This window comes from Triturus cristatus, chromosome 6 (assembly GCF_964204655.1).
Source record: "Triturus cristatus chromosome 6, aTriCri1.1, whole genome shotgun sequence".
In the NCBI taxonomy this organism is placed as follows: domain Eukaryota; kingdom Metazoa; phylum Chordata; class Amphibia; order Caudata; family Salamandridae; genus Triturus; species Triturus cristatus.
The window spans coordinates 150,515,178-150,540,978 of record NC_140589.1 but is presented as its reverse complement, the minus strand read 5'-3'; the positions used below and the strand labels follow the sequence as shown (position 1 = coordinate 150,540,978).

Below are 25,801 nucleotides of genomic sequence, written 5' to 3'. Positions count from 1 at the left end.
ACTGTTAATGCTGGCCTTCACCTTGTCTGACATCCGGTAGATCTTGGACTTCATAGGTGGGCTGTCTCCTGTGTCCACATCATGGACGCACAGGTGAGTCCTACCCGGAACAAGGGAGAACAACGAAGAGTACTGTCCCAGGACCTGGCGGCAGTCCTCCTGCTGTTCAGGAGTTAGAGATGGGGAGAGAATCACTCCCTCCACCGACCCATCCTTCTCTTGAGACGCAAACAAATCGGGGAGAGGCTCGCTTTCCGCGTCCTCTGCTCCGTCAGTCACCATCATCAAAATGACTTCGGGCCTCTCGTGGTGGGGTTTGAGGCGGTTGGCGTGCAGCACCCATAGGGGCTGACGAGGGGTCTTAAGATCCACCAAGTAGGTAGCCTTACCCTTCTTCTCCAACACCTCAAAGGGTCCTGACCAGTGATCCTGGAGGGCGCTAAGCTCTCCCGGTTCGATCACCCACACCTTCTGGCCAGGCTCCAACTCCACCGGGTGAGCGTTGTGGTCATACCACGCCTTCATTACTGCTTGGCTGGCTTCCAAGTTGTCAGAAGCTTGCTTCCACAACTTAGCCATTTGGCTTCGGAAGGCCAGCATGTAGCTCTCCACGTCCTGGGGAAGCTTTCTGGGAGTTCTTTCCCATCCGTCTCTCACCAGGCTGAGAGGTCCACGCACAGGGTGCCCATACAGAAGCTCGAAGGGGCTGAAGCCCACTCCCTTCTGTGGCACTTTCCTGTAGGAAAACAATAGACAGGGTAGGAGGACGTCCCATTTCCTCCGCAGGCTTTCAGGCAGACTTCTGATCATGCCTTTCAAGGTTTTGTTAAACCTCTCCACCAGACCATTGGTCTGGGGGTGGTAAGGAGTTGTGAACCGGTAGGTCACTCCACACTCCTTCCACATGGCCCGCATGTATGCTGACATGAAGTTGGTCCCCCTGTCGGACACAACTTCCTTGGGAAAACCAACTCGGGTAAAGATTCCCATCAGGGCCCTAGCCACAACAGGTGCTGTAATGGTCCTCAGAGGTATTGCCTCTGGGTACCGTGTGGCATGATCCACCAGAACCAGGATAAACCTGTGACCAGCTGTAGTAGGTGGATCTAACGGACCCACAATGTCGATGCCCACCCTTTCAAAGGGGGTGCTAACGACAGGAAGTGGTTCCAGGGGAGCTTTCAGCTTCACCCCTGTTTTCCCACTGGCTTGGCAAGACACACATGTCCGGCAGTAGGTATCGGACGACACTTTCATTTGAGGCCAATAAAAGTGTGGGACAAGACGGGCGAAGGTCTTGTCTTTCCCCAGGTGTCCTGCCAATGGGATCTTGTGAGCCAACTCCAGAAGGAAGGCTCGATAACGTTGAGGGACTACCAAGGCTCGTGACGATCCATGTAGGGGTGCCTTGGGTTCACTGTAGAGGAGGCCATCCTCCCAGTAAACACTGTAGTTCCCTTCAACGTTCCCTGCTGCCTGGGCTTCGGCCTGTCGCCTCAGTCCCTCAAGGGTAGGGCACTCCCTCTGGCCCTGGCAGAATTCCTCCCTGGTCGGGCCTCCCTCCACGTGCCACTCGGCCGGGATGGGTAGGTCCTCCAGTTTGGTAACATCCCCCACCGCAGACTCCTGGTCCACCACCTCCGGTGGCCTATCCGTCCTACGGGGGGCAGACGCCGAGACAGGCTCCTCCTGTCCTCGGTTCTTCCCTTGACTGGCAGCTGGCTGAGCCTTTGTTCCAGGCTCCAGCCGAAACAAACTCCCTCTCCGGGTAGTCGCGGACCCTGTGCTCACACAGGCCCAGTCAGGTGTACCCAGCATCTCAGTATGAGTCCGGTATTCCACCTCCTTCCAAGCATTGTGCTCCATGTCATTCCCTAGCAGACAATCGACTGGCACGGCAGGGCTTACGGCAACTCGAAGTGAACCTGCAACCCCCTCCCATTCAAAGGGAACCTCGGCCACCGGATAGTGGCCTGTTCTGCCGTCAGCCATCGTGGCTGGGTGGAGTACATCGGGAATTACCTGCTCTGGAGACACCAGTTGGCTACATACCATAGTCATACTGGCTCCTGTGTCTCTCAGAGCCTCCCCTCTTTGGCCGTTGATGGTGACCCACTGCCCATACTTTGCGGTATTTGCGGGCACCTGGATCTTAGGAACCATCTCCCGTTCTCCCAGGGACACTAAAGTGACACCCGCCCACTCCCTTCCCTTAGTTAAGGGCATCTCCTCCCCGAGCACTGCACTAGCTACTCCGGGGGTCTTTCCTCCAATGGGAGGGGGTGGTCGTTTCGGGCACTTCGCATCTCCCTTATAGTGTCCAACGCCACCGCACTCGAAGCAATGGACAACCCTTGGCTGCTGACTCTGGCCAGGATTAGGGTTTCTGGGTGGGTTAGCCCTAGGGGTGAATCCTGGTACCTTACCTTGGAAATTATTTTGGGGGCCTTTGGAGAACTCCTTTTTCTTTTCCCCTCCCTTTTTCTTCTGGGGGGCGCCCTGTCCGGCCTTTTGAGTATCCCCTCCAGTCCCCCTTGTGGACACCCGGGTACTAGCCCAAATGTCCGCCTCCTCAGCAAGCTTCCGGGGATTGGTCAGCTTGCTATCCACCAGGTGTTGACGCAGTTCAGGGAAACATTTTTCGAGCAGGTGTTCCTTCAATACTAAATCAAACAACCCCTCGTAGTTCCTTACTTCACTGCCCTGAATCCAACCCTCTAATGCCTTCTTTGCATAATCTAGGAAGTCCACCCAATTCTGTGTGCCCAGTTTGTGGCTACCCCGGAACTTCTGTCTGTATTTCTCGGGTGTTAGTCCAAACTTTCGTATGAGCGCCACTTTCATGGTGGGGTAGTGGGTCTGCTCATCCTGCTCTAGGGCCAATAATGCATCCCTACCAGCTGGAGGCATGTACCTGTACAATCCCCCTCCCCAGTACATCTCTGGAACCCCATGGGCCCTTAATGAGACCTCATAGGCCGCTAGCCACTTGGCAATATCGTCGCCCACACCATAGCTAGCCACTATGTCTTTCGGCAAATAGGGTTTGGGTTCCCTGGTGAACTCTCTTTCTTTGCTGCCACCATTAGGAATAGGGTGTGCCCCGACTCTTAGGATCTGAAGATCTATCTCTTTCAGCCTTAGCTCATGAGCCATCCTCTGTTCCTCCTTCTCTTTCTCCAGCCTTGCTAAGTCCCATGTGAGCTGTCTTTTCTCCCTCCGGTCTGTTAACTCCACTTCAGACAAGCCACCGCTAGAGGCACTGCTGCCCTTCCTAGAAAGTGTCCTGGGCCCCGCTAACAGGTTCCCCACCTCAGGTTGGTACAAACCAGCTCCCTCACTGTCGGGCTCTCTATCCCTGTCCTCCTCCTCAGCCTTGCTTTCTCGTCGTGCCTCCCCCCAAGCCCTTAAGCTGGTTTGGAGTGCACCCTTCTTTGCTCCTGGGGGACAATACACCCCCTCCCGCTGACAAAACTCCCTGAGTTGGGCCACAGTGTAGGTTTCCAGGTCTTCTAGCACAAACTCCATTTTGCCCACTCAGGTCAGAGGACAGTTATTTGCAGAAGCTATGCAGGGCGGTACCTTATATAATACCTCCTCCCACCACCAGAGTAAATTTGGAAAAAACAAAAACTCACAATTAGGAAGGCCGCTTGGAGAAAACTCCCGGTGTAGGCCTATGGACAACCCACAGTTATTGTCGAGTATACGTAGGCACAGCTCTATCCCACCACTGAACACCAATTATGTTAGAAAAACCCCACTCCCATACCGGAAGGGTGGTAATGGGATTTTCCCGACATACACTGTGGTAGCTTGGCTCGAGTGGTCAGGGATCAGGCACCGTGCTAAGCATACGTCATACCCACACAATAACCATGCGTGCATCCGTTCCAAAAACGACACTACACCTTAAAAATTATACTGAAAATATATCTCTTTATCTTCTTTTCTCTTAGTTGCTGATTAAATAAATAATAATACAATCTCAGTACACAAGGCTTTTCCTGTGGAAGGGTACGTCAAATAAATACTATCTTAACGATTCAATAAATAAGGTAGATCATAAATAATCAAGGCATAAATATAAGTGCATTAGATGAAAGGCAATTAAATATTATGAGGCAATAAATACTGCGAGACAATAAATACTGTGCGACAATAAATACTGTGAAATAATAAATACTGTGAAACAATAAATACTGTGAGGTAATAAATAGGATAAATACAATAAATACAGTGCTCTCAATAAATAATAAAAGCCAACAGTGACACTTGAAAATCAGTTCACATTCCTGAGGTACTATGGGATGATTTGACCCAATCCCAGCTTGTCGAGTTTTGGATGACCTGAGGGATGTACTACTTGGCTTGGACAAGGCTGAGGCCTAAACTGAGGTAGATCAAGGGGGGATCTAGAGATCTGGCTCTCCCACACTACACAACCCCTCTGTATTAGTCTCAGCTCTCCCCTGGCACTATCAAGCTGGTTCCAGCACCTCTCTAGCCTCTAGGATGGTCTCTTAGGGCTTCACAGGGCCTTAGGCGCCCTCTATTCCACTTACTGCCCTTTTTATGAAGTTCCGACGCCGCTGGAGTCGTGTCGACACCGTGAGGCGGCTCCGGTTCGATGTCGGCGGCCTCGGCGCAATGACAGTTCTTGACGACGCCGGTAGGCGGTTCCGGTTCGATGTCGGCGGCCTCGGCTCGATGTCGACCTCCGGTTCGATGACGTCGGGCCGTCTTGGCTCGATGTCGACTTCGGGCGGCTCCGGTTCGATGACGTCGGGCGGCCTCGGCTCGATGTCGACTTCCGGCGGCTCCGGAGTGCGATCTCCACTCCCGACCTCCGGTGCTCCTTTCCTCGGGTTCCGGCGACTCCGGAGTGCGACCTCCACTCCCGACCTCCGGCACGATTCTCTTCAGGTTCCGGAGACTCCGGAGTGCGATCTCCACTCCCGACCTCCGGCACGCTTCACCTCGGTCTCCGGCGACTCCGGAGGGCGGACTTCATTCCCCCGTCGACGCCGCTCACTCGACCTCGGGTGACTTCCTCCTCGACCTCTGGTACTCTCCACGACCTCCGTCGGCGCCCTCTCTCGACCTCTGGCGGCTCCGGGTACGACGTCTGCTTTCCATTCAGCGCCGCTTCTCCACCTCGGGCTCCAGGTCTCCAGGCTTCACGACGTTGGACTTCAAGAAGTTACCAGTAACCAGGTCAGGAACTTGCTGTTCTTTACTTTTAAGGCCTGTTCCTGCTGTCCAGGTCCTTAAGATGGTTTTTCTTGCTTTCTCCCACACAGGGCTCCAGGCTGGGCTCAGTCAGCAGGGACTAGTATCAAGGGTGGGTTTCTGGACCCCACTCCAGGCACAAGTTTCCACCCCTGTTGCCTCACTCCTTCCTCCTTCAGTTCTGTGCTCCTCTCTCTTCACCAGTCAGGTGCCAACCGCCAGCTCCAACTGTCAACTCTGACTTAGCTTCCCAACATTCTAAACCGCCTCCAACTGTCACAGGGTTCCAGAATGTTGCAGAAGGTTCTAGTAGGTTCCAGTGATGTCACAGGTGACAATGGGTGGCCTCCATTTTGTGCTTCAGGCCCTCAGACAGAAGTTCCAGGGGTAGATAAAATGGCTCCCTGAATCTGCATCAATACTAAAAAGTCTGGTGGTTCCCAAAAAGGAGAAATTCTAACAGGGTTTGAGGCAAAAGTGGGACAAAATAAATAATGATGAGGAGGGACCACCCAAAGGGCTGACAGGTCTAACACTGTCATTAAAGAACATCTGTGGATAGTTCAGTGGGTTGGAAGCAGTCGGTGATCTCCCAGCTCCAATCATCCACCTAGGACTGCAAACTTCAAGTAATGGGGCGAAGCTGCAATTCAACGCACTTGATGTAACTCGAATGCCATGCATAGTTTATGAAATGAAAGTGTTCAGATAAAACAGAAAGGGTAGATGTAGAGTATAGATGTGTCGGGTAAGGAGACACCGCACTGTTTTCTATGGTAAAGTACTTTATTTATTTAATGGAGTGAGAGCGCCGGGGTCACTCCCGCACATAGAGCCCTCCGTGCGAAATGCCCGCTGACGCTGCCAGAGTGCCTCTGGCCGTCACCGTGGTGTTGAGAACTAGAGCGCTACACCACATATCTCCCCTCTTTACTAACGCCTAAACAACATAAACTGTAAACCCATACAGTGGTGCCAAGGAGGTGCTGTTCCAAGGCACTGATACCATACACATTTCAATACTATGTGACCGAGGGGAGAAAGGGGATGGAAGGGGGGGAAGGGGGAGGAAGACATGGGAAGGAGACATGCATACATACACGGAAGTTACATATCATATTCTCTGTATCTCTTTAGTAGCACTACTGCCCTGCCTGTGCGGGTGCGTGTAGTGGGTGCTTGTGTCACGTGTGTCTCCCTCGTGAGTGCTCCAGTTTCTCCTGTACTCTCTTGCTGGTCACTATTGGGAGCTGTGGGGTTTTGTTGCATAGTGTCTGCTTCACGGGCTTTGTGGCCTTCTTGTGGCCTACATTGTCATGTGGTCTCGGGACTCCTCTGTTAGTGTGTGTTGCTACTTTCGCCTTCATTATCTCTTGCTGTGCTGTTTCTCTGTGCTTCTGTCTCTGGTCCGTCCTCCTCATTATCCAACTCCCAACTGGTTGTTCCTGTGCTCGTTGTGATGTCTTCCTTGTTCCATTCTATCACTTTATTGCACTTGGCTATCCTGCTGTGGGATCATATTTTGCCATCACTTAATAAGGCGGATCTCGAGTAGGTTTCTTTGGCTTGCAAAGGTTCGCTGAACTTGCTTTCGCCTTTCCTACGTAGTTGGGCCAGCTTCACTCGGACCCATTCCCCTTTTTCCAAAGAGACTTCTTTCACGCTGTGTTTCTTCTTGTAGTGGTCCGTGTAAATATTCTGGGCCTTCTCCAAATTGCTACGGACCACGGCTGGGGACCACTTACTCTGTAGTGTAAGGTTCAGCCACACTGTGTTGTCTCGTGTGAACGAGTCCCTGCCACGTAAAATCTTAAAAGGACTGTATCCCGTCATTGTGGGAGTGATGCGCTAAGCCCATGCCGTCTGTCTGATTTCCGTCTCCCAGTTCTTCCCTGCACTGATGGCTGCTTGAACGGACCCCATGATCACGCGGTTGAACCTTTCCGCGAGGCCATTTCCAGTCGGGTGATACACCGGGTTATGTCTGGTTACGATGCCGTTCCGTTTCGTGAATGCAGTCCATTTTTCTGATGTGAACTGAGGGCCGTTGTCACATGTGATGGATTTCGGAATTCCTTCACTCAAGAATGTGGCTGTGAGGAAGGCTATGATCCTGTATGTGTCCGCCTTTTCACACAGTTCCACTTCCGGCCACTTTGAGAATCGGTCCATTAACACAATGGCATACTTGGGTACGCCCCACGAGTCGAGAATGGGACCCAGAACATCGACTGACAACTCTTCCCATGGGCTGGTGGAAGAGGTGAATTTCCCCATAGGTGGTCGTAGCATGGTCTGTGATTTGTCTGCATTACTGCACTGCTCGCAGGTCCTCACGTGCTTCTCCACATGGCTGTCGATTGCGGGCCACCAATAAGAGTGTTTGACTCAACTCTTTGTCTTCACTATACCTAAATGGCCTTCATGCAGGATCGTGAGTAGTCATTCTACTAATTGTTGCGGAGGAATCACTGTCCCATCTTAAGAGGAATATGGCATTCTCGCTGATGGACAGTTCCTCCCGCACTTCCCAGAATTTCCGAAGGTCGATATCCAAATGCCTCTTCTCTGGCCACCCCTGCGTGACAAACCTTTTCACGCTCTCAAGGTGGGGGTCTGTCTTGTACGCTGCCTTCCATTCTTGCGCGCTTATGACCTCTTCCTGATCATTTGTGAACGCTATTGTGTACTCGTCCCACTCCGTGTGTGTCGGCGCTTCTTCCTTTGCCGCCGATCTGCTGAGGTAGTCTGCCACTTTATTCTTGTTGCCTGGTAAGTATTCAACATCATATACATAGTCCAACAATCTGAGGGTCATTTTTGCAATAAGTGGTGTAGCGCTGGCATGGCCGCTGGATATAAGAACTTTGACCAGCGGCTTGTGGTCCGTTCGGAGGAGGAACTTGGAACCCCAGAGAAATTGTTGGAATGTTTCCAATGCCTAGACAGCCACCAGCATCTCCTTCTCTATGACGCTGAACTTCTCCTCATTGGGGGCGAGAGAGCGGGACGCGAAGCTGACAGTGGTCATCACACCTTCAGAGGACCGTTGCTACAGGACGACTCCCAGACCCTTTTCACTGGCATCCGTGGTGAGGATGGAGAGGGCCGATTGGTCGAATCCGTGTAGAGGCACGGCATCACAAATGTCATTTTTGATTTGTAGGAATTCCTCATTGGAGTCGGCCGACCAGCTGAAGGCATTTTTGTCTTTAAGTAACTGCCGCAGGTTGTCTGTCTTAGTGGCAAACCTTTTTACAAATTTGCTGGAGAACTCGGCCAATCCTAGGAATGAGCGAACTTCTTCCTTGTTCTGAGGAGTGGGCGCAGACTTGATTGCCTCGACATTGGCCCTCTTGGGGGAGATTCCTTTATCGCTTATTTCATGGCCCAGGTATGTGACAGAGTGAAGGCCGAACCTCCATTTTTCCCACTCTGCCGGAAGACCGTTCTGCGACAGAATCCGTAGTACTGAAGTGAGTTTCTTGTCGTGGTCTTGTTTGGTTGTCCCCATGATCAGGATGTCATCCTGGAAGTACTGCACTCCACTGACGTCTTTGAATAACTTGTGCATAAGTTTATGAAACGCGGCTGCAGCGGACGCTAGGCCGAATGGCATCCGCCGGATCCTGTAGCATCCAAATGGTGTGATGAAGGATGTAAGTTTCCTACTTGAGGGGTGCAGAGAAATTTGGTGATATGCTGCTGTGAGGTCAATGGTTAAAAACCATTGGATTCCCTTGGTCTGGGCCACCATCTCGTAAATTTTGGGCAGTGGAAATTTGTCCACTATGATGTTTTTGTTTAGTTCCTGGAGGTCAATGCAGAGACGCACATTCCCATTGGGCTTGCGTGCGACCACCAAGGGTGCCAACCATTCAGCACTGTCAACGGACTCGATCACACCATTGTCTTCTAGACGCTGTAGTTCCCTCTGCACTGCCTCTCTGCAATTGAACGGGATGTTCTGTACTTTGTGGCATACCGGTGTGGCCCCGTCCTTGAGACAAATTCTGTTCGTAAATTTTGTGAGCTTGCCTTTGGTGCCTCCGAAGACAGACGGAAAGTCTTCTTTCAGTGTTCCGTCATCTGGTGTAGGATTATCTGTCATGAGAACTTGGGTTGCGCCCCCTGGATTAAGTTGAATCCCTAATGGCCCTTGGTCTGCCCATCCCAAAACAGAGGGTCCCTTTACCGCCACGTACTGTTTGCCAACTGAGGTCCGTCCCTTGAACTCAAAGCGGAGTGGGCGGAAGCCTACCATGGGGATCTTTTCTCCCGTGAAGGTGACCGGATGGACGTCCGTGGGGGGTAGGTGAGTGCCTAAGGTGCGCATGAAGTCCCTCTCCCAAATGTTGCGTTGAATGATGGTGTAGGGGGACCCTGAATCTGCCACCATGGAAACCTGTATTCCCCCTATGGACAACAAGCAAGAGGGTTTCTTAGTATTGTAGCAATCAATGCCCAAAATCCATTCATCTATGCATAGAATACTGTCCTTGTCTGCTTCTCCCTCCACCCCTTCAGTGTCAGAATACTGCATAACACATTTGACGAAGGTGTGGCTAGGTTTACACCACACTTTCCAAAAGTGGCCCATCACCCCACAAAAGGAACATTTAACACGAAATGCTGGACATCGTCTATCATTGGCTATGCGTGCTTGACTGCCACACATGTAGCAACTGGTCTTGTGGTCACTAGGTGCTTTGTGGAGTCCCACTACTTTCGACATGGGCTTCCTGTTGTACTTCGCTCCAACCGAGGGTGGAGGCTTGGCATTGTGGGCTTTGGTGTCAGTCACTTTGCATACTGTGGCCTTGCTGTCGCTATCCTTTTTCGCAGCAGCTGCGCATCTTTTTGACAGTTACGCTTTCTTCACCATGGCGATGATCTCGTTGAGGGAGGCATCTCCACTGACCCACAACTTCTCCCGTATATTTGTGTTGACGGTGTGCATTATGATCTGTTCACGTACTAGTTCATCGTGGAGGGGGCCAAACTTGCACGGGACCGCTAACCGCTTCAGCGCAGCTACGTAATCTTCCACAGACTCGGTGTCCATTTGTTTTCGTTGGAGGAAATTATAGCAGTCTATGGCAGTGCAGACCACTGGTTGATAGTGACTGTCTAAATCTTCCAACTCATGGTGAAATACATTGTCATCATTGGGGAGTCTAGTCTTTTTCACCACATACCCTAAGACCCTCTGGCCCCAGATTATGCAACAGGATTTTCTTTCTGTGTTTGCTAGAAAATGCCTCTTCCCCTTCATCTTCCAGAGCAGACAAATAGTTCAGGAAATAACCCTTCCAGTCCTCCCACTTCATGGCTGGCTCCCTCGGTTTAGGCAGCAAGGGGACTGGATTGGTGAGAGAAAATGTCTGCGCACTCATGCTGATAGGGTGATGGGGGCGGTGTTCACAGGGTGGGCACCAGTAGATGCAGGGTGGTGATTAGCCGGTTAAATGGACGGACCGTGCCCAGTGCCTTGGCCGTAGGTAGTGTGTGCTCCTAATGCCTTTGCTCCAGGGCCAGTGTGTGATTAGCAGGAACGCTTCACTCCTAAACTCTGTCTGTGCTCATTAGTATCTCAGGGGAATAGCAAAGCGTGGATGTAGGCTGGGGTGATCCCTGTAAGCAATCAGCTCTCGGGACAGCACCCAAGGATAATCAGCAGGGGCAGTTGCAGGACTGTCAAGTGTGGCAACTAGTGGGGATGGAAGGTCCCTGGTGCTGAACCACTCCCAGGACGACAGGCATGCACCCTCTGGCACTTACTGTGGAGCAGCAGGTTTTGGAAGGCTCGATTTTCAGTGATCTGAGTCTCAGTGTTCAACACACTGCCTGCTGGCTGCCTCCAAGCAGTGGGCATGCCAATCGCCGTTGGTGGCGCCTTCTGTGCTCAGGATCCCTCTGTCACGCTCTCCCTCTGATACCGGATCTCCGCGCACGGTAGCTCAATTGCATGTGCGCGTGGGTCAGCGCTGTAGCGGCGTGACTCGAGCATCAGCCTCGTCGTCACTTTGTAGAGTATAGATGTGTTGGGTAAGGAGACACTGCACTGTTTTCTCCGGTAATGTACTTTATTTATTTAGTGGAGGGAGAGCGCCGGGGTCACTCCCGCACGTAGAGCCCTCTGTGCGAAATGCCCGCTGATGCTCACAGAGTGCCTCTGGCCGTCACGTGGTGTTGAGCACTAAAGCGCTACACCACAGCAGACAGTTACCAGCTGCATGAGCATTGCCCATGTACCTGCCACCGCCTGTCACAAAACATGGATCCCGATCGGTCACATTTTAGGTGCTACGACGATAAAAAGCAAATCAACTGATTGAAAACCTAGTATCTGCTTTTCGTGAAGTGGGCCACCTTCAAGTTCCATTAGAAAATTTGAATTTGTTTAAAAAATGATAAGACTATTTATACATTGTTTTTCATATAGCGCTAAACACTACAGTGTCTAAACTATAAACAACAGGCGTTCCAATTAGTACTCATATGTACAAAAACTATAGATGACCTTGAGAAGAAAGGCTCAGGTGGGCCTGCCGAGATTCGAACGTCTGAGTTCCAGGTCGCACCGGATGTGAGCAGCAGGGCCGGACTGGGAACCAAAACCAGCCCTGGCAAAGTGCTCGGCAGGCCCCCCCAGGGGTTGGGGGTGCCGCCGAGCTCTTTGCCAGGACCGGTTATCGGCCGATTTTGTTACAGGGCTGATGTTGCAGCTATGCTGCAAAAACGACCATGTAACCAAAACGGCCCCAAGGGGCCCAAAACCGGCCCCCACCCGTGCAGCCCACCGGGGGACTGCCTGGTGCCCACTACGACCAGTCCCACCCTGGTGAGCAGCAATTACTTCTGCTCAGTCTGGGAAGGCTAGTTTAGAGCAGCTGTGCAAAGAATTAATCCCAAAGGCTTGAATCCATGTGGAAAGCGAATACAGAAGGCAATAAAGAAAGGACGTGTGATGTAAGTGCAAGGAGACATTATGGGCAGCATGGGGAAAATGCTAGGCTAGGCTGGGGCATTAAGATAAAATGGGGCCCTTCACTGAGGATATCTGCCCCATGCACACAGGAACGGGCCAGTAGAGACACAGAGAGACTGCAGAATGTTCTACAGAATATGAATCCCAGATGAAAGGAAAAGGAAAGAGTCAGAACATCCTATATTTCTACGAGCCAATCACCCCTGGGGAGACACACCGGAATATACGCATTTGTACTGATGTAGTCATTCATTTAAGTTTCAACTCTGGGAAGAGAAAATGTGTGACCATGCCAGATGGGACATCAACAACTATTGGATTACAAAGCAGGAATGGTGGATGGGAAACTGGGTTAGGCTAACTCCAGAGAGAGGTACACTTGTTTTCATCATCTGCAGCCAGGTGAAGGGGCAAGATGAAAAAGGAGAGAAAATAACAGAATTCAGCTGGTAGTGGCTGAAGTAGGGGCTGTACAAGGCAAGACCTTTGTGCGTGGAGACACATTGGATCCTGGGCAACGACAAATGTGGGTATCACCAGTCTTAAACCTAAAGCCAGGAAAGATGTAAGATGAACTCCTGTGGACGTAACACCCACAATCCTGGAGACAATGTGTGGGGGTGCCCCACCACAAGATGGCTACCCATTGACAGAACCGAGCTGGCTGGCTAAGCGTCCAGAAAGAATAATGGAGGACCCTTGTTAGCGGCAGAATGTGTAACTATATCCACTATCCCAGGAGTTCTGGGGGACGAATGGCTAATATGGGCTTAGGTCTAGTTCCTCCAGGCATGTGAGAACATGCAAAAATAAGCAGAGGACTCTGGGTAGTTGAAACAGGTTGTATGAGAGGCAATATGTAGAAAACAAATATTTAAACACATTTAGATATGCAAGACATAGACAGATACGAATGGATGAGATTTTAGATGTCTTTTATTCTCTGTTGTGCTCCACACAGTGTAAACAGCCAACGTGTTTCGCCCCAACATGGGCTTCTTCAGGGCAGTATGATATATAGAACGGCAAATCCAATAACGCAATTTATCCAACAAGAGTACTCTTGTTGGATAAGTTGCGTTACAAAAAACAGGCCACAGGGTGCTGCTTTGAGAGAAGACTCCGATACGTTTTGGAACATGAAGGAATGAGGCGCTGTCCCCATCATGGCAGAGAGAAAGAAGGGAGAGTGAACACTGACTAACTTTTCCTCACATGTTCCAATCACACCAATGTTAGTAAAGGGAGGCGCAAACTTTGTGCAGGTGATAAAATATAACAACATTGATTCACGTTAAGCTTATTTCCATGATGTTTTGCAAAAAAGGAGAATAATTTGGTGCCAATTTGTGATTATACTGGACTTGTGTTGCTGTGGTTCGGTCATGCGAAATACATTTTAATATGTAAACCTTCCTCAAGCAAGTATCTGAACGATGCATGTTTAGGAACACTTCAACAATGCCACACATTACTATAGAATGCATTTCTCTTTTAGTACAACACGTTTTGTTAGATCAGCTGTGACAGGATGGAACTCTCAAGCCTGCTTGACAGTGCCCATTAGTGATGTCTAAGTTCACTGAATCACCAAAGGCTGAGGGTGAAGGAAACACACAGTGAAGTCTTCAACTGGCAGATTATCAAGGGTGGAAACTGCAACTATGGTTCTTTAACTAATGAGCAAGACTCTACAGGCTCCACGTGGAACAGTGCATCCGATTTAAAATCCTGTGCACCACACGCAAGACTCACTAAGGCAAATGTCAGCTTCCGAAGCATGAATCCACCACAAATCAGACAAAAATGACAGATTCAGCTGCATAAGGCCACATTCAGGTAGAACCAACATGGAGTCTAGTACCCTCTTGCGGGGCTGGCAATTTTGGATAATCACTGCATCACTGCATTTACCAGCATGTATCTGTCTGTAAAAGAAGAAGCCAGGCAAGGGGACTTCATTCCTCATCACCATCTTTACTAAAAGTGACATCACCTCATTTCCCTTGGCAGTTCAGGCTGGACTGTTCCCATGAGGCACAGGGTCAAGACTGATTTGCAAATGGCCATGTCTGAACTGGGGTGGCGTGGTGAGCAAAATAACGATGGATTAAACCCAGATCTGTGACTGGGGGTGAATGTTTTACCAATGTGCAACATTCCGTCCATCATCTTGTGTGTTTTGCTGTTCGCCCTATGTGGGAAGGGTATGCCCAGACGTGGGTCCCGTGCTCACTACGCCACTGGAGTCAAGCTATCCTGGCTGAAGAGGGGTGAAACCCCTAAACCGGTCCTAGGATGCTTGATTCCGGTCCAGGGAAGACATGGCTTGGCAGTTCAGGCTGGACTGTTCCCATGAGCCACAGGGTCAAGACTGATTTGCATATGGCCATGTCTGAACTGGGGTGGCGTGGTGAGCAAAATAACGATGGATTAAACCCAGATCTGTGACTGGGGGTGAATGTTTTACCAATGTGCAACATTCCGTCCATCATCTTGTGTGTTTTGCTGTTCGCCCTATGTGGGAAGGGTATGCCCAGACGTGGGTCCCGTGCTCACTACGCCACTGGAGTCAAGCTATCCTGGCTGAAGAGGGGTGAAACCCCTAAACCGGTCCTAGGATGCTTGATTCCGGTCCAGGGAAGACATGGCTTGGCAGTTCAGGCTGGACTGTTCCCATGAGGCACAGGGTCAATACTGATTTGCATATGGCCATGTCTGAACTGGGGTGGCGTGGTGAGCAAAATAACGATGGATTAAACCCAGATCTGTGACTGGGGGTGAATGTTTTGCCAATGTGCAACATTCCGTCCATCATCTTGTGTGTTTTGCTGATCACCTCATTTCCCAGCATTCACTTGTAGAGGTAGTGACATAATTGGGTGCCTTGTCCCTACTTTAATTAACTCTTCAGGATATCCTGCTGCATGGGCCTTTCCAGCAAAGGCAAGACATGGGTAGGGTCTGTTTGGGTATGTTAGGGTCAATGACCATGGCGAGAACCCCTGTTCCACTCAAACCTACAAGGTAAGATATAATCATGTGCCTCACCCCATGCTTCCAATCCCCACAATCACAATGAAAACTAGGCGACACAAAAGCTCACATAGCACCCTCACAACACATAGACCCAACTTCATACACATGGAACTAACTACCACACACCCTCAAATGTCAGAACACTCATTCCAATTCATGCTCATTACACTCACTCTGCAGCCTTCCAGGCACCTGACATTGAAGATCTCATCACCTATCACAAGCTTGATACCCTCTTCATCATGTGGGTCACCATAATTACTTCACAAATCTTAGACATCCGTCTTCCCCCGGACTGCAGCATCCATCATATGGACTGCACATGTAAGAAGGGAGGAAGCCTCAATGTAATCTATAAATCGTGTTGATCCTGCACCCAAGGCAAGCATCATTCCTCTCCATGAAACTACAGACATGCCAATTTCCACTCTCTGCTCTCAGTCGGCCACTTTTTATCTCATCTACTGACCTCTGGGGCAGAATAAGAGCTTCATTAATGAATTCTTGGATATCTTCATCACTTCATCTTTCCTGCGCATGCCATTTTTTGGGTGAATTCAATCTCCCAGACAATACGAATCAAAAAAAGAAAACAAGAATACCTGCCTCAACCTTATCGACAACCAACACACTCTGAAAGCCACATCCTCGACCTTGTCTTCTCAACATTACCAACAATCCACTGCAGACCACTCATAGTCCTAGACTACACTGACCACCTGATAATGCCTATCTCTCTGCTTAGCATCCTTCTAACATTTTAAGTCCACACAAAAGACAAGATCAAACCCTCAGATCGTTCTAAGACTTCTCCATCGACAACCTAATGCATAAAATCATCTTTCACCCTGCCAATTTCGGGTGCAAGCCAACACCCTAACACATAAATGACTTCAACACTTTTCACTTTTTCTGGAGAAGTATGTGAATATCCATGCTCAAACTAAAACAGGCAAGTGCATGGCAAAACCTTTAGCACTCTGGTACACTAAAGACCTTGCTGACAATAAATCCTCCATCTGCAGACAGGAAAGTAAATGGAAGAAAAAGAGAACTCCCAAAGAGCATATAAATACTGAAGTCCCTCTGTGCAACAAGCAGACAGCTCATCACATCAGCCAAAGCAAAGTACTATACCAACACTGTCAATAAAGCCACCAAAGAAAGGAGAACATTCATCAAGACAATAAAGCACTGCATCAGTCATCTTCCTGGGCTTCCTATCCCACACTCCACCGACAAGTGCAATGTCATCAACCTCTTCTTCAGTGAAAAAATACACACCATCCTACCATACATTGACAACACCGATCCAGCTTCTCCTCTTACAGTAATCACTTCTCATAGAGTCCTGCAAAGATCATCCTTCAAATCCCAATCCCTCAGAGATCTCACTGACATACTCGATTCTCTCTAAGACACTTCCTTTAAAGATGATGTCTACCCTCATTCTTCATTGGAACTCTCCCCGGGGAAGCTCTTTTATCCCTACTCATCTTTGTCAACAGCTCTCTTACTTTAGGCATCTTCCCAGAAGTGCTCATCACAGGCCAGATCCTCCAACTGCTCAACAAACTTACAACAGACCTTGACTTTGCAAACTACTGGCCATCACTCACCTACCCTTCATCGGCAATATCATCAAAAAAGCACGGTGGCTACCAATCTGGATTTAGAACATGCTTCAGCATGGAGACTGCGACCTTACACATCATAGATAATACCCTCCTGACCACAGGTTGGACCTCTCAGCTGTCTCGGACACGGTCGACCATCTCACCCTCCTAGACACCCTGGAGTCTTAAATGGGAGTCACTGGCAATGTCCTTCACTAGTTCTCCTCCCACCTTTCCAACCAACACCTGTTGGCATCTGGAGGTGCCCTTGTGATCAAGGACACCTCCAGATGCCAAAAATTCATATCACCTGCAGAGTCCCCCTGAGTACCATACTGTTCCCAGGACATCTTTGACCTCTATAAGGAGGCCCTTGGGGCTCTACTCATAGATGACATCACAATCTACCAATATGCAAATGATACACATCTGTACTTGAAAATATCCTCCAGTACAGGCATCCAACACCTTAAATACTGCCTGTGCCTCATCGGGACCTGGAAGTTCAGTGGCCACCTGAAGTTCAGCACCACCAAGACATAATTCTTGTTATTTGCCAAAAACAACAAGCAAGAAATAGTACAATCATGGCTCGATGACATGAACCTTAATGGTTTTGAATACTAACTTTCCTCATATGCAAAGTCATTTGGAGCCACCCGTAACACCAACCTCAACTCAAGGAACATATTGCCATAAAAAGTAAAATATCGTGGCACCTCCGCTCTCTTCTAAAGAAGATGAAATCATTTCTTCTAGAATGCAGCTTCAGAACTTCTGCTCACACCCTCTTACTCTCTCATATCTGATGGTGGTGATGCCCTGCTTCATGGCCTTCCAGACTCCACATTGGTGCCCGTTCAGGGAATCCTACGTGATGCAGCACATCTCCTCCAAAGTCTGAGGAAATATGATTACCTCCCACCCATCATGATCGAACTCCATTGGCTCCTGTTGCCAAACCACACTCTCTTGAAAACCCAGGTGCATCAATTGCAAAGCCATAACAACCAGAACCCCTGTTTATATGACACTCAAGCTCAACATCTCTGGGGGCTCACGGCACACCCAGAGCCCGTACAACATGAGATTAGAGAAGGAGAACTGTAAAAATTAAATAACATAAGCAGCAGGTCTTTTCCATCTATGCATCCAGGATCTGGAACAACACAGCCATATCTTGCAGGACCGCCTCAACATGCGCCCATTTACGAGAGTGTTGAAGATGCACCTCTTTAACACAGTGCAGCAACAGAACACTTCTGCTCCCAGAATTCAGACAACTCGCCTATTATTTGTTGACAATATGCTTGCCTTTACCATGTACAGTGCTCTGCTGCCTGTTGGTTATGTTTGCGCTATACAAATAGTCTATACATACGTACATGCATGCATACATACATATTCGAGTCTCCTCTCCATTATGAAGATTATAGGGCTGACTTAGAGTTTGGCGGTGAGAGTGCTCCATCACAATGGCGATGGAGTACGCTCTCCACCAAACTGAAGGCCTGCCAATCTAATTTACTGACAGACATGCCTTAAGTATGCCAGCGACAGAGACTAGTCCAACTCTGTCGCTGACATACTCCTCCGATGGCCTGACGGAGAAAGGGCCATTGGAGGTTTGGTGATTCGACCACCCATCCGAATTTGGTGGTAAAGGGCAATGAAAACTGTCAAATGAGCCCCACACCATGGGAGAGAACTTCTATGGAGTAGAGGCCATTAGTTTTTGTATTTTCAAAAACAAAATCCAGCTTTGGAATTTTGCTTTTGAAATAACAAAAACATGCTAAAAGTTTGACGGACTGTACTGTTTGTTCCAATGGTACAATTTGTCAAAAACGTTTAATACGCTGACGCGAACCACTGCCACAGCAGTTCCTACCAATGTTAAAAGATGTCCGCTGGGTTGTACAGAGGACCCTTGTTATGGTGGAAATAAAGTACTCCGCCATACCAACAGTTTACCTCTGTCCCCCAAAGTCTAAATCAGACATTATGAGCTTTAGGAGTGCTCTATTCAAATGTGTCTTCTATCATTAGTAGAGCAAATGAAAATCTTCCCTTAAGTTTCAAGTGAGGGACAAAGTCTGTTTAATCAAAGGACCCTCCACTGTTCAGTTTGGTGGTTTGGTGAAGGTAATATGACTACGACACACATCGACATATTGTCAAATGAGGAAAGAGACTACTATAGTTTAACATACATTGGAAACATGAGTGCTCCAAAACCTGATAACCTGGGGCTTCACACAGCTTAGTGATAATTACATGTATCACTTGCAGAGCAATGGCTAGGATAGAATATAATAAAATTCAGATAGACAGAACCTCATTCCGTAAAACATCTTCATTTGTTTGATGATCATCTTTCTGAAACTAGGTTTAAAGCTTCATCCCTAAGATTTACGCCTTCCATCAAACATTTAAAACATGAACTCTTTCTTAAAGGTTCTGAATCTTCTTATCCAGAATTTTGAAACTATTTAGAGTTTACTAAGAATGGGAGATGCAATACAACTGTAGATAAAGTAAAGTATACTTACTTTAATGGAAATTCATGTTTCTTTTGTCCAGCCATAATGAGCACCGTCTTTATAGCTCTCATACCAAAGTCATAGTGATCCTAGAAAATGTGAAAAAAAGTGTTAATCATTCAAGTGTTAAAACACATAAAGAGGAGACACCACAAATGGCAAGGTAATTAGGGTTTACATTTGCCTGTAATACTTTGTCCTAGATTTACATATAACTGCTACATCAGACTATCTTAAAGGTTTCCTAGACATATATGTAATACCACAGAAGCTTATCTGTGTAGTCCCTTTAAAGAAATAGACAGTATTCCCAGCTCTGTCCCAAAAATCATAGGAAGTCTGTTCAGGAGGATTAGCAATGGCAAGAGACGACGACTTTGGCGTGTCTGATGTGCCTTGGAACTCAGGGATACACACAATTTATTAATTAAATGGGCCATCCGGTGAGAAAAGCTTACCTTCCTACCTAATTTTGCGTAATCAACATTCAGCAATGATGTGGATTATATAATGTCCCTTAGTTTGATTATCTCTGTCAGACCCCCTTTTGGGGAAGCGCGAGGCACAGGGCAGACAGGGGCTACTGAGCCGTGGTCCTGATAACTGAGGTTGCTTGCAACAGGAGACTTGGATCTGTCCCATTATTGCTCTGCAAACTGGGCCAAGTATACCCTTTCCATACTTAACTATTAGGGTACCGAGGGTGAGTAGTGTTGGGGGCAAGAGGCAAGGACTCAATAGTCAGCACAATAATTAAATTAGAGACCGCCACTCAAGCACTCATCACCATCAGGCTGGACTACGGCAACACTCTCTATGCCGGAATCTCCATACAAGTCCTACACAGACTCCAGACCATCCAGAATGAAGCCACAAGATGCATACTCGACCTCCCAGCTGCAGCTACATCACACCACTCCTCAGGAAGCTTCACTGGCTCCCCATTCACAAGCGCAGCCAGTTCAAACGTCTCACGCACACACACAAAGCCCTACACAAGACAAAACCAGAAGAACAAGTTACTTACCTTCGGTAACGAGGTATCTGTAAGAAACATTAGTTAGTTAGATTCCTCACCTTAGAATATCCCCAGGCGTCAGACTGGATCCGGAAGATTTTTATAGCAATACCCCTTGCGCGTCGCTAGGCGTCGTCTGCGGCTCCGTGTCCATCGTTGGCGTCGTGCGCCGGAATGACGTCGTCTGAGTACTCAGACGCCGCCCTCGCGCGCTGACGTCAGTTCTTGTACATAGCTTTCCGCGCCAGGAACGCAGAGCCATGCAAGAGACCGACACTGGTGCCAAAAAAGTCTAGGGACCTGACAAGGATAACCTTAACCCTATATGTCAGTTCGCAAAACGGGGAGGCTGGGTGGGTCGGTGAGGAATCTAACTAACTAATGTTTCTTACAGATACATCGTTACCGAAGGTAAATAACTTGTTCATCTGAAAGAAACACGTTAGTTAAATTCCTCACCTTAGAATAGATACCCAAGCAATACCAACCCCGGTGGAGGGTCTGCGAACCAAGATCACACCAGAAAGTCCTGGAGGACGGAACGGCCAAAGAAGCCATCCCTCCGGACTTGGCTGTCTAGGCAATAATGCCTGGCAAACGTGTGTAGAGAAGCCCACGTCGCCGCCTGACAGATATCCTGCAAAGGGACTCCCCGACCCAAAGCAGTAGTAGCCGCTGTGGCCCGAGTAGAATGGGCTCGCAGGAGGGTCCTTTTTTGCCAAGGAATAACAGATTTTTATGCACAAAACGACCCACCGGGAGATGGTCCGTTTGTGCACAGCTTTCCCCTTCTTAGCACCCACGTATCCAACGAAAAGTTGGTCGTCCACCCGGAACTGCTTAGTGCTATCCAAATAAAAAGAGAGCGCACGCTTTGGGTCCAGACGGTGGAGCCTCTCTTTCTCTTTGGAAGGATGCGGAGGCGGAAAGAAGGTAGGCAAGGTGACAGATTGCCCAAGATGAAAGGGGTCACCACTTTCGGTAGAAAGGAAGGACGAGGCCGAAGGACAACATTGTCCGGATGAACAGATAGAAAAGGAGGCTTGGACGAAAGAGCCTGGAGCTCACTCACCCGTCTAGCCGAGGTGATGGCTACCAGGAAAGCAGTCTTAAGAGTCAGAAGACGAAGAGGACAATTGTGAAGAGGCTCAAAGGGAGCACACATCAGAAATGTAAGAACAAGATTCAAGTCCCACTGAGGCATTACAAAAGGGACAGGAGGGAACGTGTGAGTAATGCCTTTAAGAAAGCGTGACACTACAGGGGACTTGAAGAGAGAAGGCTGATCAGGAAGCCGTAAGAAGGCAGAGATGGCAGCAAGATAACCTTTCAAGGTGCCCAAGGCAGAGCCCTGCTGGGCCAAAGAAAGAAGAAAGAGGAGAACCTCAGAAAGAGGGGCGGAAAGGGGATCCACAGCCTTTGCTGTGCACCATGCCACAAATTTGTTCCACCGGCAGGCGTATACCGTCTTTGTGGAGGGACGCCTGGCTGCCAGAATGATATCACAGACTTCAGGAGGCAAGTCAAATGGCATCAACTGCCGCCGCTCAATCTCCACGCATGGAGTTGGAGGCTGGACAGGTTCGGGTGGAGGACCGTCCCCTGCTACTGCGACAGAAGATCCTCCCGAAGGGGCAGGCGTATCGGAGGATCGGTCAACATACTGAGTAGCTCGGGATACCAGTACCTTCGTGCCCAATCCGGAGCCACCAAGATGACTTGGGCCCGGTCGTGCCTGATCTTCTTCAGCACTCTGGGCAGAAGTGGTATAGGCGGAAAGGCGTACAACAGACCGCAACTCCACTCGCGACGAAAAGCGTCGCCGAGCGAGTGCCGCCTTGGAAATTCCAACGCGCAGAACTGCTGACATTGCGTGTTCTCGTCAGTGGCGAATAGATCTAACCAAGGCTCTCCCCACTGCTGAAAGAGACCTTGCGCCACTTCTGAGTTCAGACGCCATTCGTGATCCATCATGCACCGGCGGCTGAGTTTGTCTGCTCTGGCTTTCAGAGAGCCCGCCAGATGTTGAACCACTAGGGTGACGCCCTGGTGTTCCAGCCATGTCCAGAGGCGCAGAGCCTCCTGACAAAGGGTCCACGACCCCACCCCGCCCTGTTTGTTGCAATACCACATGGCGGTGGTGTTGTCCGTGAACACCTGCATGACACTTCCCCTGACAGAGGGAAGGAAGGCTTTCAGTGCAAGTCGGATCGCTCTCAGCTCCAAAAAGTTTTTTTTTTTTATTTTTTTTATTTTTTTTTTTAAAACCTTTATTTCGGTAAATGCACATTACACAGCGTCTGCCTACAACCCCTCGGGGCCGGCCGCTATGACATTGTAGAACATAGAACAATAATGTCAGGATAAGAAAAGGTTTAATTTTATGATTTTGTCGAGTACAATGTAGTGAACTACGAAAAGAGTCGAAGCTGACACTGACCAGGAGAGACATCACCGTTCACGGAGCACCCAGAAGGAGGCGTTATATAGGAAGGCATTTGTAAGGAAACAGGTGGCCACCATCCAGGAACTAAGAGCAAACACTTTACCACAGAATGATAGAACACAATAAACTCCCTACTAACACTGAGCCCCGACCCCGAAGAAACAAAGAAACATAAAAGAGAAAGAAGCCGAAGAAGAAGAGAGAAAGAAAGAGAAAGAGGGCCATAGAGACGAAGAAAGGACATAGAACACATCCCATCCCCCCACCCTGCATACCAGCGGAAGGCCACGGCCCACCCCCCCCCAATAGGCATGCCTGTCGCCCCAAATGAACCCCAAGTAGGAAAGAGAGTCTGGCGAGTGGGAAAGAACATCCCAGTCTCCGACTCCCTGAGAAGGCAGGAGGAGGAAATTTCACATACTCCCGGTCACCACAGTCCCATAAGCATCCCCCACCCTGAATATCATCAGCACAACTGAAGTAGCAAGCAAAGCAGCAGGTGGGGAGACTCCATTCCAAATGTGCGAATAAATCAGATAATTAGCAGTCCCGTCCTAGTCCCCGCCCGCCAATACGTACAGCAAACTAAAGGGAATCGCCCAGCCCTGGCCCGATCCTAAGTGGCCCCACAGATCCACCCCCGCAATCAACACTGGCAAATTACACACATGCGGCACAGCAGATACATAGACAAATATTCTAGTCCGGGTCATGCCAGGCGGTCAGGCAGGATCATCAAGGGAGGCAACATCAGCCCTGGCCAGAACGCTGAAACCCCACCAAGCATGGCCACCGCTGGGAGAGTACCTCAGGCAGGACAAAGGAGCAAGATGGCCGCTCCCGGCATAGAAGACGCAGAGGGAGAGGAAGCGAGAGTTCCCAATCATAGACCATCACCACATCGATAGTGACCAACACAGTTTTCCCCACAGAACGGCACACACTCCGGCGATGTTGAGGAAGCCGTGGCAACGCTTGCAGAGGCAGAGTTTCAGCTTGTAAAGTGGAAGGGAACTTTGTATCTGCAACTTTGTCATTAAAAGAACACTCGACACTGTAGCCAGGGAGAGGACGTTCCACAGTATCCCCCTGTCGCCACATTGTATCCGCCTCGAAGGGAATGAGAGGCATTGGGGGGTCAGACAACCGCAGTAGTTCCCTGGATGGCATAGCGGCATCGATCTTCCGCTCCAGTTCTCGAGTGTTTTGGCACCATGTCGCCCTCAAGTCTTCCAGGGCTAGAAGGATATCACCATAGGTCAGGTCTGCTCCCCGCTTCCGCATGTCGGCAGTATGTAAAGGCGCCACCGGGACACCCTCCAGCTCGACAGTAGGCAGGGAAGCTTGCGTCAGGGATATGGAGGCTTCCGTCTTTCCGGCGAGGCAGACCGGCACCGCCACCATGTTTGCAGTTAGCCCACATCGGAGGGGTGAGGGCGTCTCCATAGGACGGAGGAATAGTAGTTAAGGCAAGAAGAGTTACTGCTCGCTATACGGAGCTCACACGATGGGAGAGCCCTCGGCTGTATTGCAATGCGGGTGGTGGGCGCTCTAAAACGGATACCGCTCTGACCGCTGGTAGCAGGACAAAGGAAGGTTCGCCAGCCCGGACCCAATCATACAGGAATTCTCTCCGTCGCGAAGAAGGCTCCGCCAAGCCGCCCACTCCACCTCCGGTCACATTTCCCCAGGCGCCGGTCCAGCCCCAGGTCGTCTCACCGTACGTGATAAGCGGTGTCCGGTGGCGGTGGTCGGGCCAGAGTGCGTGGGCAAAGTCCAAAGTCGGCAAACTCTATGAATCCTCGACCAAAAAAGCCGGCGGGGACATCGGAGGAATGCGGAAAGTATCAGCACATTCGTGGTTACATTTGCTCGCGCCGTAGGCAGGATTAAAGATCAGGATGTCATGTAAACAGCAGACGGGCTGCGGAGCCGGGAGCTCAGACGTCCTGTCCGTCCGCCATCTTGGCTCCTCAGTTAGCTCCAAAAAGTTGATGTGGAGGCGAGACTCCGCCGGAGACCAGAGGCCTCTGATCTCCGCCTCTCCCATATGGCCGCCCCAGCCCAGGAGGGACGCATCCGTCACTGCGACATGCTCCAGTAGGGGTAGGGAGAGGCTCTTGCCCGTGACCCAATTGCGGTCCGTGAGCCACCACTGCAACTGCTGTGCAGTGCCCTCCGAGATCAAGACATGGTCGGACAGGTTGCCATGATGCTGGGCCCACTGAAACTTCAGGTCCCACTTCAGAGCCCGCATGCGCCGCCTGGCGTGATGCACTAGTAGGATGCAGGAGGCCATCAGCCCCAGAAGCCGCAACACTAGCCTGACCGAAACCCAGGATAGGGGCCGAAAGATGGGAATCAGGGCCTGTATATCCCGGACCCGCTGTTCCGGTGGATAAACCCGGAACTGCGCCGAATCGAGAACCGCTCCGATGAAGAGGAGCTTCTGAGTGGGGCTCAGGTGTGACTTCGGCACGTTGATGGAAAACCCTAGCAAATGCAGGAGATCCGCCGTAGTCTGGAGGTGGGAGACGACTGCCCGGTGCGAGCCCGCATTCAACAACCAGTCATCGAGATAGGGGAAGACTGGAACCCCTGATCTGCGCAGATGAGCTGCGACCACCGCTATCACTTTCGTGAACACCCGAGGGGCACTGGTGAGGCCGAAGGGGAGCACGGTGAACTGAAAGTGCTCCTGTCCCACCGTGAACCGCAGGTAACGCCGGTGGGCCGGCAGGACGGGGATGTGGAAATATGCGTCCTGCAAGTCCAACGCTACCATCCAGTCTCCAGGGTCGAGGGCAGCTAGAACCTGAGCCAAAGTTAACATTTTGAACCGTTCCTTCCGGAGGAAGGCATTGACGTTCCTGAGGTCCAAGATAGGGTGTAGGCCCCCCTTGCCCTTCTTGGGAA

At 50.0% G+C, this 25,801-nt stretch overlaps 1 protein-coding gene across 1 annotated transcript in view; it reads right to left on the bottom strand.

Moving 5' to 3' along the window:
* The window catches only part of DNAH14 (dynein axonemal heavy chain 14), an 894,889-nt gene that overhangs the window by 539,121 nt on the left and 329,967 nt on the right, over positions 1–25,801 (bottom strand). Inside the window, exon 34 of the mRNA XM_085610384.1 lies at positions 19,431–19,510. Coding sequence (XP_085466510.1) covers positions 19,431–19,510 — 80 coding nt within the window. The remainder of the gene's footprint in view (positions 1–19,430; positions 19,511–25,801) is intronic.